Source organism: Narcine bancroftii, chromosome 4, assembly GCF_036971445.1.
Source record: "Narcine bancroftii isolate sNarBan1 chromosome 4, sNarBan1.hap1, whole genome shotgun sequence".
In the NCBI taxonomy this organism is placed as follows: domain Eukaryota; kingdom Metazoa; phylum Chordata; class Chondrichthyes; order Torpediniformes; family Narcinidae; genus Narcine; species Narcine bancroftii.
This window is the reverse complement of record NC_091472.1, coordinates 301,111,751-301,134,029: the sequence shown is the minus strand read 5'-3', so window position 1 is coordinate 301,134,029 and position 22,279 is coordinate 301,111,751. Positions and strand designations below refer to the sequence as shown.

Below are 22,279 nucleotides of genomic sequence, written 5' to 3'. Positions count from 1 at the left end.
GGTACATCGTTCCCTGAAGGTAGAAACTCACGTGAATAGGGTGGTGAAGAAGGCTTTTAGTATGCTGGCCTTTATCAATCATTGCATGGAATATAGGAGTTGGGAGGTGATGTTGAGATTGTATAAGACGTTGGTGCGGCCTAATTTGGAGTTCTGTGTGCAGTTCTGGTCGCCTAATTATAGGAAGGATATAAACAGAGTGGAGAGAGTGCAGAGAAGGTTTACCAGAATGTTGCCTGGGTTTAAGCATCTGGAGTATGGGGAGAGATTGGACAGATTGGGTCTTTATTCTTTGGAGCGTAGAAGGTTGAGAGGGGATTTGATAGAAGTAGTTAAGATTATGAAAGGGATAGACAGAGTGGATGTGGATAGACTATTTCCGTTAAGAGGAGGAAAGATTAAAACAAGAGGACATGAGTTAAGAATTAAGGGGCAGAGGTTTAGAGGTAACATGAGGGGGAACTTCTTTACTCAGAGAGTGGTAGCCGTGTGGAATGATCTTCCGGGAGAAATAGTGGCGGCGGAGTCAATTGTATTATTTAAGAAAAGGTTGGACAGGTATATGGATGAGAAGAAGATGGAGGGTTATGGGCATTGTGCAGGGAGGTGGGACTAGAAAGGGGTGTTTGGTTCGGTGCGGACTAGAAGGGCCTAATGGCCTGTTTCCGTACTGTAATTGTTATGTTATGTTATATGTTATGAGTTGGGCGGGTGAGAGAGAAGACCGCCAGCATGAGTCGTGTTGGGGGGTGGGGAGACTGGCAGCTCGAGTCGGATGGGCGAGGGCGGGGGGAGATGGCAGCGTGACTGGAAGGGGTTAGGGTGGATATGGCAGCACAATTCGGGTGGGTTTAAATCTGGCTTTCCGAAATCTGGAAAAATCCGAAATTTGGGATACACTGTCCCCCAAGGGTTCCGGATAAAGGATTGTGTACCTGTAATTGGCCAAACATAATGGGTGTAGGAAAATCTCGAATTTCTTTCACTTTTGTTTCATCGGGCAAGATACCATACTGTGTAACTATGTCCCAAAAATATAAAATCATCAACACCAAAAACACATTTACTTGGATTGATCACAATGCCAAATTCATCAAGCCTTTGGAGCAGTGATATAAGATGGTGCTTGTACTCCTCCTGATCCATGCTTGTTACAAGAATTGTCAATATAGACAAATACAAAATCAAGGCCAGCGAGTACATGGTCCATAAATTGCTGGAATGCCTGAGCTGCATTCTGTGGACCGAATGGTATTTGCAGCAACTCAAAAGTCCCAAAAGGGGTGATTGCTGTCTTGGCAACATTGGAAGGCTCTACTGGAATCTGATAGTAAGCACATGCTGGATCTATTTTTGCAAACACAAGTTTCCCATGAGGTTTGCTTAGAAGTCTTGTAAATTAGGTATGTTGTATTGGTCAGGCCTGGTGGAATTGTTCAGGGCATGATAATCCCACAGGCCACCAATTCCCAGGACACCTTTATGGAACCATATGCAATGGTGACACCCAGCAGCTCTCAGATCTCTGGACTATTCCCAGCTCTTGCACGTGGTTGAATTCCACTTTCACAATTTTAAGACAGTCCAGGGCAGTGGTTCTCAACCTTTTTTGCCCTAGGCCCCATTTTAATTAAAAAAAAAATGTACGCCCCACATTAACGGAAAAAAATTATATATTCAAAAGAAGTTTTAATTAAATAATTTACTGCAAGTGTATTTCAATGCAATTAAGGTTGGGAATACACTGGAACACATATTTCATATTCAACTACTACCTCAATATGTCAACCATCTCAAACACACATTCAACAATTGTCATTTCACTGGGAACCTTGCCCCTGACGCTGTCTGCAGATTTTTTTGATTTTATTAGTTTCAACCTTAAATCTCCACATTTTTTAATTTCCAGTCGGTTTCTCTTGTAGCAAATCACTAACAGCACTGAAGCCGCCACATTCTACTAAATAAGGCAATGGAAAATGTATCAATAGTTTCCTTGCTAAAGCAGTTGAGTTTGGGTATTTCTTTTCGATCTTGTTAGACAGCCATCGTGATTCATTTCACTTTGAACAGAGTTTTCACAGATTCAAGGTGTTGCAACTCTGATAATTCCTCTTGGTATTGCACTAGAGCTTCAGGTAAGTCCACCAGGATTGGCTGAGTTAACCAAGAGGGAAAACCTATTGCCTTTAAATCACAAAATCTATCATTGAAGTCGGTAATCAACATTTTCAAATGATCAACAATGATGTTTGTAGCAGCATTAGTTAACTCACACTTATTCAACCAATAGATTCAGGGCTGTAGTTTGCACAGTGAATAATTAAGTGATTTTTGATCTATTTTCAAACTTTTTAAGTGATTTAAAATATTTCAATTTCGAATTGACATAGTTAGGTTGTTTTATCCTCAAATGAGCTTCAAGACAGCCTGATTTCGTTGATTCATTTGTCAAAGTCTGTTAGCATAATAGGCAAAAAGGTGCATTTTGTTCATCGTGCACAGCAGGTATAACCCAAACTTCAAGAACTCCACTGAATATTGACGAATCTTTTGCTTTCTTGGTCTGCTCATTTTGAATATACAACCGCACAAGCTCCATAAAACAGATTAATACAACAACGCAAGCTCCCTGAAATAGATTAATCAATTTTTAAAAATGTATTGAAAAATATAATAAAAGTAACGATCGAATCAAAGGAAGAATACTGACCCTAAAAAAACATGGAAAAAAAAACCCAGCACGCTTTCTGACATTTTTTTCTCACAGAATGCATCAAAACTGCGCTAGTCTTGTGCCTCGTGTTTACTTTCTTGTGGCCCTATTTCTTTCCAATATTTTTTCTTTGTACCCCTCAGCTGGCGCCTGGGGTGGACCCCTGCATCCACCCCGCGTCTCCCCATCAATACGCTAGTGCACAAAGATGCATACAGATACAAGTCTCACTCACCACTGAACTGAAAAAGTAAAAGGGTATGGGCAGAGACCTGATTGTTGAAATAATCCTTGTTGCCAATGAGATAATTTGGAATGGATGATAAAACTGGTCAGAAAAAAAATGTAGTTATAATGTTAACCAAGGATAAGAACAGTTAAAATAAGAGAAACAACAGAGAAACATCAGAAGAGCAAAAACACATGAAAATAAAAAGAACAGGTATGCTTTAATTGGAAGTTACCACAATTGTGTCATACTGACAGTGTTGCCACGTCACATCTTTCACACCAACATAACGTTTATTTTTTCAAACCAACTTTTTAATTATTTCCCAAAATATTCCCACACCCCACTAAAATATTCTTAAGACTGTTAGGTCTGCTTTGTTCATGAATGAGTGAGTCAAACACCAGACTGAGTCGAAATCAAGGTTCTTTGTTCTTTATTGCCGGATTGTAACACTTGCAACTAACAGTGTTAGTTGGAGAAGGCGCATTCTGCCGTTATCAGCAAGTGGTGTTTTTTATATACCTTAGGATACGTACTTAGTAAATTATCATACCATGACGTTGTCCAATGAATAAACTGTTGCTGTCCCTCTCTGCTAGCCTCCTGCACATCAATTTGTCATCCCCACTCTTATCTTGAGAGTACAAGGTCACAACTGCATCTTGTTACAGCCCAGCACTGGGTGACTCCCTCTACATTCCCAGCTCATGATGTTTTTACCTAACAAGACCCATGCCCCAGCAAAATATTCCCAGACCCTACCTTGAGAATCTATGGTCCAGGGGTGATCTATGAGCCCACGCTGCAACCGGAGGACCCCAACTTGTAGCTGCAGTAATTTACACTGTATACACACTATTTAAAGAATACACTCACTCATTTTTCTTTCCAGCACAAAATGGAGTCAACTCTTTTTATTCCTCTCGGACACAACAGTGAATTCTTCATCCCATCAAACACCACCCAGCCAAGCCCTCTGACCTTTTCACTGGCTCTCTGCCACACAGTCACTCTCAATCTCCTCCTGCATCCAAGATCCATCATAATGTGTGTAGCCTTCTGAACTAACCCACGTATGCACGCTATTACTCCCGTGTTGGTTTGGATATGTCATCTGGCGACCAGCACTGCTCCCTACGCAGGTAAGTACACAATCATGACAAGATTTTGAGGTCAAAATTCAGTATCTACTACCATGACCCAGTTGTCGATCTTGTCTTTTTCAAATTGTAAGCAGGTTGGTGTGGTTAGTGTAGTAGTTAGCGTAATGCTATTACCGCCTCAATTACCTTGGTTCGAATCCAGCACTATAAGGAGTTTGTATGTTCTCCCCATGTCCCCGTGGGTTTCCTCTGAGTATTCTCAGTTTCCTCTCACATTCTTAAGACATAGGGTGTTAGTAGGATCATTGGTCACATGGGCTCCTGGGCCTGATACCAGGCTGCATCTTTTTATAAAAAAAAATGTCTATCTTTACTCTTTTTTTGTAACTATTTTGTGAAGGTGACAATTTAGTGTACTTTGAATGTTTGATTCTTTGAATAGTGCTAAATTTTTACCCTGATGCAAAATTTGTATGTCTTGATAATTCTGGGGTCTGAGAAAACTTGTCCCAGATTTCTTGCACGTTAGTATGGAGAAATGATGATGGTGTCTAGGAAAATTGAGTGGAAGTGATGCTTGTTATTTTAGTACTGGATTGGAGGCCTTCAAGCAGTGACGGAACTGTCAGGTTCCATAGCACAAGAATTCTAACCGATTTAAATGGTAGGGAATTGGGTCACTTGTGTGCATCAGGGAGATGATTGCAGACTGAGAAAGCAATTTATTTAGGGGATTATTCTAAGGCATAATGATACCAAGGCCAAATAGTTCATGAAGGTGTCTTTACTATAGGCCTTTACTAGTAGAATGAGATTTAATTTTGTGGGTTCATGTTATTCTGAAAACTGCGTTAGACATTGAACACTTGGCTCTGTTCCCTTTTAGGCCGTACTAATTTAAGTGCTCATCTAGATGCTTCATTAATGTTTATGATAGTATCTGCCTCCATCACCCACTTGGGCAGTGCATTCCAGATTCCAACTATCATCCTTCTTTCAATGTTTTGACTGAATATTTCAAAGGAACTTAAAAAAAAAAGCTAAATTTGATGTCAAATCAAATTCCCTTCTGAAGAACCAAGAAATAAATTGTCCTTTTAAAATACATTTGAATTGTTTGCATGTTTGTTTTTGTTGGCCATTAAGGATTGGGAGAAGTGCAGACTGGCTGGGAAAATTTATTGAAGAGATTCTAATTGCAACTTGACTAGTTTTTTTCCCTGATAGTCTTAAGATTTTTCATTTGTGTTCGTTTTAGCTATTATTTCTAATTGCATGCTGCTGACTTAAGTCAAGGAAACTGGCCAAGGAATGTGCTGAAGAACACATTTTTTAATAGTTATTTCCTGTCAATACAGGTATACAAATTTGGCTCCATACTAGTTGAAAGATTCAATTACTTGGTTTGCTTTTGGTTACCTTTAGTTTATTCTATCTTGCTGCTTGAAGTTCAAGATAGAGGTGGCAATAGGACAGGAAAAATAGTCTTTTGTGATCATTATGCAAATTTAATCCCATTTGCCTGCACATGGTCTATATATCCCCCTTACCATGCCCATTAATTTGTTTACCTAAATGTCTATGAAATCTTGCTGTCATATTTAATTTTAATTGAGACATACAGCATATTAACAGGCCATTTCGGCCCATGAGTCCATTCTGCCCAATTTACACCCCATTAGCCTATACCCATGGTGGGAAGAAATCAGAGCCCCCAGAGAAAACTCACAGACACGAGAGAATGTGCAAACTCCTTGTGTCTGTTTCCACTACTTCTCCACCCTGGGGAAAAAGACTGACTGCCCTATCCAAATGCCCTTATAATTTTTATATACTTCTAACAGGTTGTCCCTTAGCCTCTAATGCACCAGAGAAAACAATCCAAGTTTGTCCAACTTTTCTTTGCAGCTAATACTGTCCATCAGACAGCGTCCCAGATGAATCTCTTTTACATCCTCTCCAAAGCCTTCACATCCACACTGTAATGAGGTGACTGAAACTGCATAATAAAGGAGGCCTCGCCAAAAGTTTTATGCAGCTGTAATGTGACTTCTCACTTTCTGCACTTAATGCCCTGACACATTCATAACCACAGTACTGTCAATTTGAAGCCTCCCTCAAATTGGAGGAACAATACCTTGTAATTTGTCTCAGCATTCTCCAAGCAAAGGGCATTAATATCATCTTCTCCAATTTCCTTTAGCCCCCTCCCTCTATCTTCTCTGTCTCCTTTCTTCTAACTCCTTACCCCCTTTTCCTATCAGAGCTACTCTTTATAGTCCTCTTCCCTCTCTCCCATCACTTCTCAGCTTCTTTCTCCTACTCTTCCACCAGCATCTTGCCTTTTAGCCTGTGTTCTTTGCTCCCCCTTCCTCTTCATCCCATCTCTCCTCTCCTTTCGTTCCTCTGCCTTTTTATTCAGGCATCTACCTGCTTTTTCTGATTCTTGAAGGACTCAGACCTGAAACAATAAGGTCATATTTTACTTTCTACGGGTGCTGCATAACTTGCTCCAGGACTTCTATGTATTGCAATATACTGTCTCCCTTCTTTATCCCCTTATCTACTTGTGTGCTCCTTTCAGGAAACCAATAACTTGCACCCTAATATCCCTCTGCATATCACTGCTCCTATAGTTCTCTTTACATTTGACCTCCTGAAGTGCAATACATTACCCTTATGTGGATTTTCAAAATTATAACTGATCTACACCCTGCTGTATCTTTTGACTATCTTAATTACTAGCCACAATCCTGGCAAGTTTTGTATCGCTTTAAGCTTACTCATCAGCTCACCTGCATTTTTGTTCAAATCTATTTGTATCACGAATATCAGAGACCTCACCCAGTGATCCTTGTGGCCACACACCTTGAGAAGGACATTGTTGGCAATAAGGATGCTGAGAGAGAAATTGTAGGTAAAAAGGATCATAAAGAATTTGATAAATCCCGTGCCGATAGGTATATGATTCTACAGAAGTCTACAAGGATGTGGTAACTTGGACAGAAAATTGGATAAAGGTAGGAATCAAATAGTAGTGACAGATTTTTGCTAGGTGAAAAGTATGAGGTGATTCTCCCAGAGGTATGTTACTAAAGCTCAGAGATAGAGATTTAAGACACAAATTAGACAATGTAGTAAATTGTGACCATGTTAGAAGCAAATCTGGAAGAACCAGAAAGGATAAACATAGTAGTTGGATTTGAATATGAATAAATATTAAATAATCCAGATTGGAAAGAACAAGGGGCGGCAATATAATCTAAATGTTCCTGTTTTAAATGGACCTGGGAGTATATATCTACAAGTTTTTGGAAGTGACAGAGAAGGTTATAAACAGTTAAGACTGTTTTCAGTTGAGTAGCAAAGGCCAAGGGGCAATCTTTTAGGTCCTCAAAACAATGAGGGATTTTACAGAGAAAATAAAGAAAAAATGCTTTCTTTAACAAGTGAGTTCGTAACTGGGAGCAAAGAATTAAAATGTAGCAAAAAAAAACAGAGGGGAAATGGAATTTCTTTTCACACAAGGTTAAGCCTGGAAACTGCTAAATAAATTATTTCATTAAAACGTTCAAAGTCAATCGGGATTGGGTATGTATTTGAAAAGGTCTCTTTATTGGATTTAGAGAGAGGAATGAATTATCAGAAGCATACTAGGGGTGAGAGCCATGGGGATGAGCATTTTAAATATTGAATTTCCTACTCTTTTGTAAAGCAAAATAGTTTGCTCAGCTTCCAAAGGGTTAGAAAGGTATACAAGATTTGTCTTCGGAAGATGCAGAGAGTATTGATTTGATCTGTGCTGGTCATTAGGCCTGATTTTAAATGTTGAAGATGTATATTGTAATGAATAATTTTCTTGGAAATGTAGCTGCACAGATTCATTAGGAGGGAAACTGATACAGTAGGTTTTAAGAGCTAGTCACAGGGTTGAATAAAGCTGTGTAAGAAATAATTGTGATATGTGATGAAAGCTGATGGAACCTTTGGGTTTAGTCCTACACGTACACTGCTTTTAATGTGTCAGTCACACAGTTTCATATATTAAACATTGATCCTCTAAAATCATCAGTTTTAATGATTCAGGTTCTTGTATTTAAATAGGAATTTGCTTTCTACTATTTCCATGATCTTGTAATTTGCAGGTCCATCTATAGGGTATCAGTTCTTTACCTCTTGTTATCTATGTAGTGTTTTTGATTCCTTTTTCGGTAAAACTCAGTTTTCGTTGATGAGGAATTTTCACTGAATTCTTGTTTTAATCTGTTAATTTGTAATTCAAATAATTGTAATTTTTCCACGTGCTGATTTTAAAATGAGTCAATCTAAATTAACAGGATATTCTGGACGTACTTGTATTTTGTTCTGTGCAATGTCTTTTCGGTTCTACTGAAGAATTTGGAATTCAGCCTTTTGTGGATTCAAGTACTTTTTGTGCATAGAGTTCTAAACTACCAATGTAGTAAAATCACCTCAGTATTTTTATAACTATTCTCTGCGGACTTTGTACCGTTAACCGCCTATTATTAGAACTTATGAAATATGATGCTATTGTTAAGGCAATTGAGAATGATTGCCCTCAGAATTTTATAGCTCCTGTGTCAATTATTTTGAATTGTTAACCATAGATCCACAGTTCATTACAGCACAGAAAACAGGCCCTTTGGCTCTTCTAGTCTGTGCTGAACTATTCTGCCTAGTCCTGCTGATATGCACCCAGTCCATAGTCCTCCATACTACTCCCATCCATATTCCTGTCCAAATTTCTCAAATGTGAAAATTCAGCCCACATTCAGCACTTCAGCTGACAGCTCATTCCACACTCCCACAGCTCCTGTGTGAAGAAATTTTGCCCTCATGTTCCCCTAAAGTTTTCCCTTTTCTCCCTCAACCCATGTCCTCTGGCTTGTATCTCACCTACCCTCAGTGGAAAAAACATACTTGTATTTACTCTATCTATACCCTTCATAATTTTAAATACCTTTATCAAATTTCCCCTCATTCTACGCTCCAGAGATTAAAGTCCTAACCTGTTTAATTAACCTTTCTTTGTAACTTGGCTCCTGAAGTCTGAGCAAAATTCTAGTTATCTTCTCTGCACTCTGTCACTTTTTGATATTTTTCTTGTAGTTAGGTGATCAAACTTGCACACAATACTCCAAATTTGACCTCATCAATGACTTAACAACTTTATCATAACATCCCAATTCCTATTCTCAATACTTAGATTTATGACAAAAGTTCTCTTTCTAACTGTGATGCCACTTTCAGGGAATTAGGTATCTGTATTCCAAGATCCTTCTGTTCTGTTGCACTCCTCAATGCCCTACCATTTACCATGCATGTCCTACCTTGATTTGTACTTCCATAGTGCAACATCTCACACTTGTCTGCATTAAATTCCGTCTGCCATTTTTCAACCAATTTTTCCAGCTGGACCAGACCCTTCTGCAATCTTTGAAAACCTTCTTTGCTGTTTACAACACCTCCAAACTGCAAATTTTCTGATCCAATTTACCACATTATCATTCACAGAACAACACGTGTTACCCTCCAATCCTCTGGCACCTCACCTCTAGCTATGGACATTTTAAATATTTCTGCCAGAACCCCTGAAATTTCTATACTACCCTCCTTCAAGGTCTGAGGGAATGCCCTTATTTGCTTTTAGACACTGAGATGGGAGAGATCTTGAATGTTTTTTTCGCATCAGTATTTACTCAGGAAACTGGCACAGAATCTAAGAAATTAATAAAAACAAGCGGTGAGGTCATGGAACATATACATATTAGAGGTCATTGGACCCAAAATGTTTCTCTACATATATTTCTCTCACCTATGATGTCTTGTTCCCTAATAGGAGATTCAGTATTGCCCTCTCTCTAGTTGGTACCTCTATGCATTGATTTATAAAACTTAACACATTTGATGAACTCCAAGCCATGCAGCCCTTTTACAGTATAGGAGTACCAGTCAGTATGTGGAAAGTTTAAAATCTCCTGCTATCACATCTGTGTTTCCTTCACCCGTTTGCTCCCTCTCTACAGATTTGCTCCTCCAATTCTCACTGACTATTGGGCTGTCCATAATACAACCCCATGTGTGTGCTCATTACCTTTCCTGATCCTCAGCTCCACCCAAATAGCCTCAATAGATGAGCCCTCTGGTCTGTCCTATCAGAGCACAGCTGTGATATTTTACCTGACAAACAATAACACTCCTCTCCCTTTCATCCCTCTTGCTCTATCACATCTGAAGCAATGGAACTCCAGAACATTGAGCTACCAGTTCTTTCCCCTCCTGCACCAAGTTTCACTAATGGCCACAATGTCATAATTCCATGTGCTAATCCACGCTCTTGGGTCATCTATATTTCCTACAATACTCTGCGTTGAAACAGCTACACCTAAGAACTTTTCCACCACGAACAACCATTTGATTTCTGACTTTACGTGCAGTTACATCATCATTTTCCTCCTCCACTGTACTATCTGCTCTGGCACTCTGATTCCCATTCCCCTGCAAATCTAGTTTAAACCTCCCAGAGCAGCACTAGCAAACCTTCCCACAATTATATTAGTCCCCCCCCCCCCAGTTCAGATGCAAATTGTCCTGTCAGAACTGGTCCCATCTTCCCTGGAAGAGAGCCCAGTGATTCAGAAACATGAATCCCTCCCTCCTGCACCATGTCTATAGCCACGTGTTAAGCTATATTATCATCCTAGTTCTAGCCTCTTTAGCAGTTTTGTGCTTGTATATTTCTAATTTTTACCTTCCAATTCTGCTTTTTTTAAATTATTGTTCAGGAATATTATTGAGGTAGTTTTCTAATTAAGTGGCAATCTGGTAAAATGGGTTCTGACATCAAGAATTTCACCAATTTTATTATTTACTTTTTTATAAATGCACTCAATTATGTGAAAGCCATTAACAGATCTGCCGCCATCATTAAACATTACCTAAACTTTAAAAATAAGCAATAAATGTGATTATTATTTGGCACTATTATGAAATTTATGACATGATTATGTTTTTAAAATTATTTTTAGAAAACGTTAAAGAGATCTTCAGCCAAACAATTATTCACCATCATATCCCTTTCAACTGGGATTGTGAGTTTATACGGCTACACTTTGGCTTTGACAGGAAAAAGAATCTCTCCTATTCTGAATTTACACAGTTTTTACAGGCAAGTTGTAATCTCTATAATTCATCTTGAGCTATAGCCAGGCTTTTTTTTTAAAGTAATCCATGTTTAAAATATAAATCCATAACAAATCATGCCTGCTTGGGTTAATTTTGTAACTTTTGTTTAAATTTTACAAGATAAGCACCAAAAAAAGGTAGTAATTTTTCAATAAGTATGATCATTAGTTGTTACAGCTATTGTTTGTGAGATGCATTATGAATTGCAAACGGATGGTTTTCAGATGCAGTAGGCTATCAAGAAGGCAATTGGAAGGTTGTCCTTCATTGCTAGAGGGATTGAATTTAGGAGCAGGGAGGTAATGCTGCAACTGTACAAGGTACTGGTGTGGCCGCATCTGGAGTACTGTGTAACTATGTACAGTTCTGGTCTCCTTACTTGAGGAAGGATGTAGTGGCTTTGGAGACGGTACAGAGGAAGTTCATCAGGTTGATTCCAGAGATGAGGGAGTAAGCCTATGAGAAGAGTTGAGTCATCTGGGACTGTACTCGCTGGAGCTTCGAAGAATGAGAGGGGGTCATATTGAAATGTATAAAATTATGAGAGGCATAGATAAGATAGAGCTAGGTAAGTTGTTTCCATGGGTGGGGGGGGGGGGTGGGGAGACTAAAACTAGGGGACATAGCCTAAAGATTTAGGGTAGTAGATTTAGGACGGAGATGAGAAGAAACTGCTTTTCCCAGAGGGTAGTGAATGTATGGAATTCACTGCCTATCAAACCAGTGGAGGCTACCTCAGTAAATATATTTAAGACAAGGTTGGATAGATTTTTACTTGGTCGGGGAATGAAGGGATATGTGGAAAAGGCAGGTAAGTGGAGATGAGCCTATCATTAGATCAGCCATGACCTCATTGAAAGGCAGAGCAGACTTAATGGGCCGAATGATCTACTCCTGTTCCGATTTCTTGTGTTTTTTTTCCCCCCATTTTTAAATTCAATTTTATTCATCTTTAAAAAGCAGAAGATGCAGAGCTTTAATTCTCAGAAAGACATTCATTCACTTAGTACAATAAAATCCCTGGTATACAACATATGTGGGGATTGGGAGATGCCAGATAAGTGTATTTTCTGGTTACTTGAGACATACTCTTACTGCCTAATTAATATACCTGCATTAAGAATAAACAGGTTAAAAGACAAAAATACTACACTACTTACAATGAACAAAATTCACTTGCATGAATATATAAACCTTAAAGCATTTTACTTTTTTAGTCACATTCTTTGAAAACTTATCCGTTACTGCATCTGCAGGATCCTCCCCCTCCAATGAGCCACCCAAAAGATAAACAATAATATTATAATTAACTCTATCCAACCCCAAGTTTACACATAAAGAGTAAGCAGGGATAGGGAGACCCTTTAAGAGAGTAACCCACTGGTGAGTGACATCAACTAGCTCTTCATTCTGGGTGACGCCATTGCTGTTTCAGACAACTTTATTGAAACAGCTGCTGCAAGCAAAGCATGACCAAGGCACTCCATTGGCTGAATATTTACTCCATTCTTCACAAAACGTTTATGTGTAACTTCAGAGAACATTTATGTTTACAATTTTAAACTTATTTTCATTCTTATTTATTTTCACTTTTATTTTCCGGTTGATCGAATTCTGGATACCAGGGGTTTTACTGTATTGCTTTCATAAAATGTAAAACTGCTTTGTTGGTGATTTTAGTTTTGTCTCTTAAACTTTTGTGCTCAGATTAAGATCTTAAGCATTAATTACACATATTACACAAAATACTTTCCTTCACATCTTTAAAGATCAATCACATAAATATGTACCAGTAAAACAGAAAATGCTGGAAACATCTAAAAGATTTGATGGTATCAGTGAAAAAGAATGAAAGTTGATGTTAAAGATTCCAAGCAAGAAAGACTGCAGATGCTGGAAAACTGGAACAACACAGGAACAGGTAGCATCAAGAGGCAGTCAACGGTTCAGGCCGGAAACCCTTCATTAGGACTGGAAAGAAAGAGGGCACAAGCCAGAATGAAAGGATGGGGGAGGGGGAAGAGTATGATGAGCGTAGGTGGAAGAAGGAAGGTTGTGGATGGAAAGAAATGGGAATAATTTAATATTCTATGAGGTGATAGGAGTGTTGAGGAAGTTGCACTCAGACTGTAGATTACAATAGAGGGAAGGAAGGTGCCAGACAGGTCAAAAGAAATGGGGAGGAGAAAGAAAAGGGAAGAAAAAAGTAGGGTTAGAGGGGTCAGGTAAAACAAGGGGGAAGGTTACTGGAAATTGAAGAAGTTGATGCCATTTGGCTGGAGACTGCCAAGACCGAGAATAAGGTGTGTTCTAATTTTCACATGGCCTCAACTTGGCAGTAAACTAGGCTATGGACAAACATGTCACTATGGGAATGGGATGTGGACTTAAAATGGCTAGCCACTGAGATATCCTGGCTGATGTGGCAGATGGATCGAAGGTGCTCAATGAAGTGATTACCCTCAATTCATAGCAGGTCTCATATCAGTGTATGCAATAAATGACCCTTTCAGATTTGCAGATGAAATGTTGTCTCCATTGTTAGAACTGTTTGAGATCCTAAATGGTAGGAAGGATTCAGGTGTGGCATTTAGTGCAGTTGCAGGGATGTGCCAGGAGGCGACGTTAAGTGGAGAGGGACAAGTGGACAAGGGAGTCACACAGAGAGCGAGCCTTGTGGGGAGGGACAAGTGGACAAGGGAGTCACAGAGAGAGTGATCCTTGTGGGGAGGGGTGCTGAAAATTTATCTAATGATGGGATCCCATTTGAAGCGATGGCACTTGTAGAGAATAATATGTTTGATGTGGAGGCTGTGCAGTGGAAGGTAACTTCAAGGGAACCTGTCCCTGTTATGTTGTGAGAGATGGGGCAAGGGCAAATGTTCAGGAAATAGAGGAGATGCAGGTGAGAGCTGCATTGATATCAGTGATGCAGAAACCATGTTTACTGAAGGAGGACATCTCAGATGCCCAGATAGGGAAGGCCTCATCCTGGGAGCAGGTCGAGGGTAGAGTAGGTCACTGAAAATAGTTGCTGGCAGAGACAGATGAATTGCAGGAAGAGAATAACATCTTTACAAGAGAATGGGTGGGAAGAGGTGTAGTGCAGGTAACCTAGAGTCAGTGGGTTTGTAAAAGATATTGATATATAGTCTGTCTCCCAAGATGGAGACAGAGAGATCGAGAAAGCAGAGAGGTACCGAGGCTACATTGTAAATTTGAGATCAGGGTGGAATGTGGCTGCAAAGTTGATTGTGGAGAGTGAGTTGTAGCAAACAAAAAGGCAGGTTTAGCTGACCCTTTGATCTGATGGAAGGTGGGAGGAGTCAGAAGGGAAGTTGAAGTTCAGTGCTAGTTCTGCCAGATTGGGAAGGGGGGAGCGGTGATGGGTATTTGTTGGGTCTCTTATCAATGAAGAAGCATATACTTTGAGGCCTGCCTCACGGGGGATCAAAGAGTACAGGGACTTGGATGGCCATTATAAAAATAGAGTGGTCAAGGCCAGGGATCTGAAAGTTGTTAAAGTGGTGGAGGAAATATGAGGGTGTCATAGATGTAGGTTGGAAGGGACTGCTGATCCAAGGGGGACAAATTCGAATCAAGATACAATGACACAAGTTCAAGTTCAGTGGGGCAGGAGCAGTCAGAAATATTAGGCTTACCAGGACTGTTAGATTTGTGGGTCTTGGGTAGGAAGTAGAATTGGACAGTATGGGATTGTGAAACAATGAGGTGGGAGGCTTTGGAATTGAGATCTCTGGAGGCTATGAATGTTAGTATGGGAGATGGTAGCCTGGATACTTCTCAAAGAGTAAGAGGAGGTGTCTGAGAGTCGCCAGCTGGCCTTAGCTTGTTTCATATTGATAACCCTTGACGGGATCTGAAAAGTTAATTATTTCTATTTCTCATTTTATGGTGCCTCCTGACCTTCTGAGTTTCTACTTTTATTTCAGATTTTTAGCATTTAAATGTTCTTAATCACAATTGGGTAATGAAATCTTGTTTGGGGTTTGTGTAATTTGCTTACATCAAGTAAAGATTTTGTCACTTAGTTGGCTTATTTCATTACCTCAGCAAATGTTGTGCTATCTGTTAACTATGAAACCTTATCACTTTATTCAAGCAGACACTAGGTATTTAACACACATCAAGGTTCCAGAAACTGTACAAATGGGATCAATTAGTTCACAATGATACATTTACTTGAATTTCAAAATATTTTACTTTTCCAGCATTTTCCAGAGAATGTGAAACCAACATTAATTTTTAGGAATAAAAGTTGCTGGGAAGGTAAAGGTAAGTTCGTCGTGCAGATGCTAGAGCAAAGTCCATCATTGGAGTTGAGGAAGGGGTGCCTTGAATCAGTAGAATTTGCTGATCATTTTGGACTTCTCTATATGCTCATCATGTGGGTCTATTGTTAGTCTTCCTAGAAACTGCTGAAAAAGTCAGTTTTAAAATAGTTTTTTACATGGCACTTTGTCTAACCAGCAAACCAGTAGTTATGGGAGCAAGATTTTTAAACATATTACTGATTCTTTCTTTTCCTCTTTCTCCCACCCCCAATTAATTTGTGTTAATGACCTTATTTTATTTCCTTTCTTCCTCAATTTTAATTGATAAATATTTTGTACCTTTTGTTTTGATTTGCTTTAACTTCACGTCCACTTGTGTGTCTTTCTATCATCTGTTCAGTCTTCTGTTGTTTCCTTCTGTTTGTTTTTATGTATTTGGCTTCCTTGCTTCAGTCTTCCCTTGAGTTTCAGTTTTACTCATCTATTTCCGATCATCTTAATTTTCACATCTGTGCTATTTAGAGTGCTGTTTTACTTCAGTCTTTTTTTCTCTCTTTTCATGTGCATATTATCACCATTAGCTTATCTTCTTTATTTCTCCCTATCTTTTTTCCATCATGGAAAGTCCTTCATTCACATCATTTTGCACAGTCACTAAAGCCACTAACAAGCTGCCACCCCCAGATACGCTATCTCCTTCATTCCCATTCTACCTGGATATCTTTATTCTTTAGTATTCCATTTCTTTCTGCACTCCCACAGCAACCTCCTATGTATCTTCAGCAGATGCAACATGTTTCTTTCCTCACTCGCATCATCCTGAGACTGAAATACTTGAGGAAATAGCAACTTGCTTCAGTTGCATTCTCTCCTTCTTTCCCCCCATTCTCTTTCTCCCTGCACCTTTGTTGGTTTTTACTTTTTCTATTCACAGGTGCGGTCTAATCTGCTTTTTATTTCAGATTTCGTACATTCATGTTGTTTTGTCTTTGTGTTTTACCATTCATGGCTGGAATGGGTTTAGAATGTTGTATCTACATCTGGCCTTCCAAATTTAGGAAGGACATTACCACTTATTTAGATGATCCTGGGATGAGTACATTGTCATGAGTATAGCTTAAAAAAAGTGCTTCTTTGCAAGTGATCTAATATTAAGAAAAAAGGTGTCTGTTTACAAGTACAAGGGGATGGAAATGAATTATGAATATGATTTGCCAATTAGCATATTAGACCCTGAAGTAACTTAATTCTCTGATTCTTTTTTTTTAGAACCAAACCAAACGGGACTATCCCATAATGCCAATTTAGCATGTTCTGTGTTGTATGATTTTATGACTGATATCCTGTTTTAATCTTCCATATAACCATATAACCATTTATGGAGCGGAAACAGGCCATCTCGGCCTTTCGAGTCTGCACCAGTTCACTAGAACAACATCACTACCTCAAACCTCCCGCTCTCTGCCAATAACCCTCCAACCCCCTCACCTCCATGTACACAATCAATCTTCTCTTAAATGACAGAAGGGACCCTGCCACAGCTATCTCATTCGGAAGATCATTCCATTCTGCTGCCACTCACTGAGTGAAAAAGCCACCTCTAATATTTTTTTGTTAACAGATTAACACACTGGAAACTGTCACATCTCTTCAGTCTTTCCCTTTATCCTATCCATTCCCCATGACCAACCTCTGCAAATTAAAACTATTGCTATTTGTTTTCATTTTTTTAAAAATTATTAGTTCCCCCACTTCCTCTTTCTTGCTCATTTGTTTCTCCTGAGCTCTTGTACATGGATCATTTGCTTTCATTTTTCCACTTTAATATTTTACTATTTATGACATTGTTACCTTATTTTTTTCCTTTCCATTTTCAATTAATCCTCTATTCTTTTTTGTTTTTAATTTTCTTACCCTTCTTTTGTATTTAATCTATCTGACCCTGTGTGGTTTTTGCCTGTTCATTTCTTGCATCCATATCTGTCATCTTTCATGTCTTCAGCCTGTTTCTTTCTCCCCTATTTCTTTCTCCTCTTTAGCTTTCTTCTCACAGCTTTTTTTAAAGATCGAGTAAACTTCATGCTATGCCAAATGTGAATGAAATAGAGCAGCTAATCCCAATAAATTGTTCATAATGGTGAATGATGTGAACACCTGGGATTTATTTAAAAATTACATGTAATTCTAGGTATAAACCTAGAAATATATTTTGAAATGTGTGATTCTCACACAATATTACAGAAAGACTATAACCTTTGGTATGAATGGGAATCAGGACATTAAATCGATCCCTAAAATGAAAATAGAATGAGATATAGAAGGTTGATGGCTGAGGAAGAGGTTGGAATTTATTTATACCGCTTATAAAATCTTGTTCTGGATGCATTAATCTATTTGGAAATTGTTTTCCGTAGTTTTGTTTTAGTACTAATTTCCATGCTAATCGTTGTTACAGTTGATAATGTATGCAGAAGATGGAGTCAGAATTGTTATCATTTTATTGATGCTATATTTGTCCTGGCGGTATAGACAGATATTTTAAAATAAAATATTCCCATTTACTAAAAGTAATTATACTTTTTAATTTTATTTTTAGGAATTGCAACTCGAGCATGCAAGGCAAGCTTTTGCACAAAAGGACAAAAACAAAAGTGGCACAATTGTGGCATTAGATTTCAGTGATATCATGGTTACAATTCGCTCACATATGCTTACTCCTTTTGTTGAAGAGAATCTAGTTTCAGTAAGTGAAATAAATTCTTCTCTGAGAAAATACATGAAAAGAGTGCAATCTTAGAATGAAATTACCTGCTTTATTTTCGTTTAGAAAGACCCTTTAAATGTTTTATTAATGGATACTATTTTCTCAGAATAAGATTTTGATAGTTTTATTTTGTTTTAAACTGTCAGAATCAAATTGAAATAAAACTTTAGTCTTTGTGTTATAAAATATTTGTCACATTTGAAAAATGTCTTGTAAAATTTGGCATTGTTTGCTGCTTCATTCTATGATATCAATGTACGAGTCTGTCATCAAAGATTCTCAGTTTGGAATTATCAGCATTTTCATGAATTAGGGAATACACACAATCATATTAATGTTTTTGACTTTGTGTTAATGTTTAACTTTGACAGATATTTGTAATCCAATATATCAAGTGATCCATCTAGATGAACTGATGAATGCATTTAATTGATGCAGCTATAAGATCCGTGCATTTCAATCTGTTTATATATAAAAAAAAAGTAACTATCTTTTTACATATACCATAGTTAGGTTAGCTTCAAACTTGGTTCTCAATTTAAATATGGCAATAGAATCAAAAATAGATTTCTTTATCAACTTTATCATCTGAAAAATAGTTACTGTCAGAATCCTGTCAGGGTTAAAGGCAAAGTTAACAGGCACAGGAAACCTTGGTTTTTTGAGGGATATTGAGGATTTAATGATGAAGAAAGAGTTGAATAGCAGATATAAGCAACAAAGAGCAAATTAGGTTCTTGAGGAGTATAAAAAGTGCAAGAAGGAACTTATGAAGGAAATCAGGAGGGCAGAAAGAAGATAAGAGGATACTTTTACAGACAATGTGAGAGGAAATCCAAATGACATCTACAGAACTATTAAGAGCAAAAGGATATCATGGGACAAAATTGGTTCACTTGAAGATGAGAGGTGTCAGCTATGTATATAGCCAAAAGAGATTGGTGAGGTTTTAAATGGTTCTTTGCATTTGCATTTACTCAGGAGACTGACACAGTCTGTAGAAGTGAGGCAAAAAAGCAGTGAGGTCATGAAACCTATACAGATTAAAGTGAAGGAGACAAATAAGGATGGATAAATCCCCAGGGCCTGACAAGGTATTTCCTCAAACTTTGAGGAAGTCTAATGTAGAAATTACAGGGGCTGTTGCTAATATATTAAAATGTCCTTAGCCATGGGTGAGGTGCCGGAGGATTGGAGGATGGCTAATGTTGTTCCATTGTTTAAAAAAAAATTCCAAAAACAATCTGGCAGGTTCTAGGCTGTTGAGCCTGACATCAGTAGTAGATAAATTATTACTCTTAAGAGATCAGATCTATGAGTATTTGGATAGACAGGGAATGATTAGGAGTAAAACACGAAAATCTGCAGACACTGTGGGTGAAGTGAAAACACAATGCTGGAGAAACTCAGTAGGTCAAGCAGTGTCCTTTAAAAAATACATAATCGACATTTCGGGCTTGAACCCGCTCTCTTCCCCACCAGCTTCCACATCCAACACATTATCCTCCAGAATTTCTGGCACTTAGAACAGGATCCCTCTACCAAACACATCTTTCCCTCTCTATCTTCTGTAGAGATGGCTTCCTCCATGACTCCTTCATTCACTCATCCTTCCCCACTAATCCCCCCCACCCAGGCACGCCTTTCCTGTAATCGCAGGAGGTGCCACACTTGCTCCCACACCTCTTCCCCCACCACGTTCCAGGCCCCAAACAGACCTTTCAAGTGAAGCAACGCTTCACTTGTGTATCTGCAGAACTGATTTACACATCCAGTGCTCCCTTTGTGGCCTTCTCTACATCAGAGAGACTAGGTGCTGTTATGAGGCCAGAGGACCCCAAAATCCAGCAGCAATAGAAATTCACCAAGACAAATGGTTACTTAAACAAAGGTTGCTTTTAATTGTCTTTAATCATAAAAATAGGATCAAACTTTAACTTATTACTATTAACTTAACGTAACTTAGCCCCCTTCTATTTCTAAGCGCACATGTATGTAATGTGTATATGTTCAAGTAAGTTCTTTGCTTTAATAGTCCAATCATTCACTTCTCCAGGTTCACTGGTATAAGGCAATTCTTATACCGTGCACAGAATTTAACATCTATGAATTTTCACCAGGCTCTGGTGCTTAAAGGTAAATGGTTACCGCTCAGGAAGGTTCTTGTTGGTTTCAGAGAGATATTTGTTGCTCGTTGGACACACACAAACTGATTTCCTCTGATCAGTCACATCAGTGTCTTGCCAAAGAAGCTTGCCCCATCATTGGTTTTCCAAATGATGATCTCTTCTTCCAGGTCACCACAGAGTTCCTCATATTTCTCTTATTTCAGGAGAAACACTCTAGCCAACCATTTCCTCTTGTAAGGATACAAGGATTTTCAACAGGCTGAACTCAGAATTCGCAACCCATCTTTAAAATGGAGTTTTCAACAAGTTTCCCATGTTGCAGCCTCCAAAAGCTACTGTAGAACTGATTTTTCTTTCTCTCTCTCTCTCTCTCTCTCTCTACCTATCACCTCTTGCCTTTGCGACCACCCCTTCCCCCACTCTTTTCTTCAGATGCCTGACGACATTTTCCTCTACTTTGATGAAGGGCTCAAGCCCAAAACGTCAGTTATGTATTTTTACCTTTTTCTGCTTGACTGGCTGAGTTTCTCCAGCATTGTGCTTTTACAGGGACTGATTAGGGATGGTCAACATGGCTTTGTGCATCATAGGTCATGTTTAACAAGTTTTTTTTAGGAAATTGCCAGGAAAGTTAATAAAGGTAAGACTGTGGATGCTGTTCACATGCATTTTAGTAATGCCTTTGACAAGGTCCTGCTTGATAGGTTAGTCAAGAAGGTTCACTCACTCAGTATTCAGGGCAAGGTAATAAATTGAATTCAACATGGGCTTTGAGGGAGAAGCCAGAGTGGTAGTAGATGATTGCCTATCTAACTGGAGTTCTGTGACTAGTGGTGTGCTTAGGGGATTGGTGCTGGGCTCATTGTGTGTCATCTATATCAATATCAATAGCCACTTTCAGGTGCTTAGACGCAGATAATGCGGTGGCCGCGGAGAAGACGCCTTTCTGTCACCAATTTTCTATAATTTCTCTTCCATGCCCACCCTCTGATACTTCTTTTCCATTTGTGTTATCTCCAATTCCAGATCATTAACCTCTTTTATAAACTCTTTTTTTATATTCTTGGTGTACTCAGTTATCTGGCCTCTTCAATAAACCTTCAATGTGTCCCATATCAGGAATTTACTCTCAGTAGAGGTGCATTTTGTCTCACAGAACAAATCTATCTGAGCTCTCACAAACTACAAAATTCTGGTTTTCCCAACAATGTTGTGTTCAGGCACCATCTATACACTGGGGCCTGCTTATCTGGCATTAAAATCAATATCACCAAAGGTGAATGGTCCGACAGCAGCCACGCCTTGTATTCGTCTTCCACTATCCTACCCTCCACTTGGGCTGACGCCAAGAAAAAAATCAATCTGATTGTAAGAGTTGTATTGATGCAAATAAAAAGAATAATCCCTCACTTTCGGATTCAGCCTCCTCCAGACCACTATAAGATTCAGCTCCTTCATGAAGGCCAGGGTGGACCTAGCTGCCCCAGTCCTCATGACCTTCTTTGCAATTTATCCATGGGCGGATCTAGAGAAAAATTGAAATCCCCTCAAATCAGCACCTTCTCTCTCTCCCCCCCCCCCCCACAGATACTTTCAAAAATATGTCCAGTATAAACTTTTCATCATTGTAATTTGGGGTGCATCATCACAAATCTCTCCGTGGGATTGGTGACTACCCCCCGACCACCACTTGGAACATTCTTCCCTTTCATGTTAGCCACTCACCTGGCTCCAGAACTAAAGGAGGATGATGCCACTTGACCCACCAGCCTCTCTCCATCCCTTCAATTTTATGTGTTCTTGGTTTGAGGTGGGTTGTAAAATTACTATGTCT

General features: G+C 38.9%; 1 protein-coding gene across 4 annotated transcripts in view; it reads left to right on the top strand.

The window, feature by feature from the left end:
- Positions 1–22,279, top strand: part of slc25a12 (solute carrier family 25 member 12) — a 205,096-nt gene that overhangs the window by 139,062 nt on the left and 43,755 nt on the right. For all 4 annotated transcript variants that reach the window (XM_069935706.1, XM_069935707.1, XM_069935708.1 and 1 more), the window contains 2 exons: positions 11,101–11,240; positions 18,149–18,295. In XM_069935706.1, the coding sequence (XP_069791807.1) occupies positions 11,101–11,240; positions 18,149–18,295 (287 nt within the window). The remainder of the gene's footprint in view (positions 1–11,100; positions 11,241–18,148; positions 18,296–22,279) is intronic.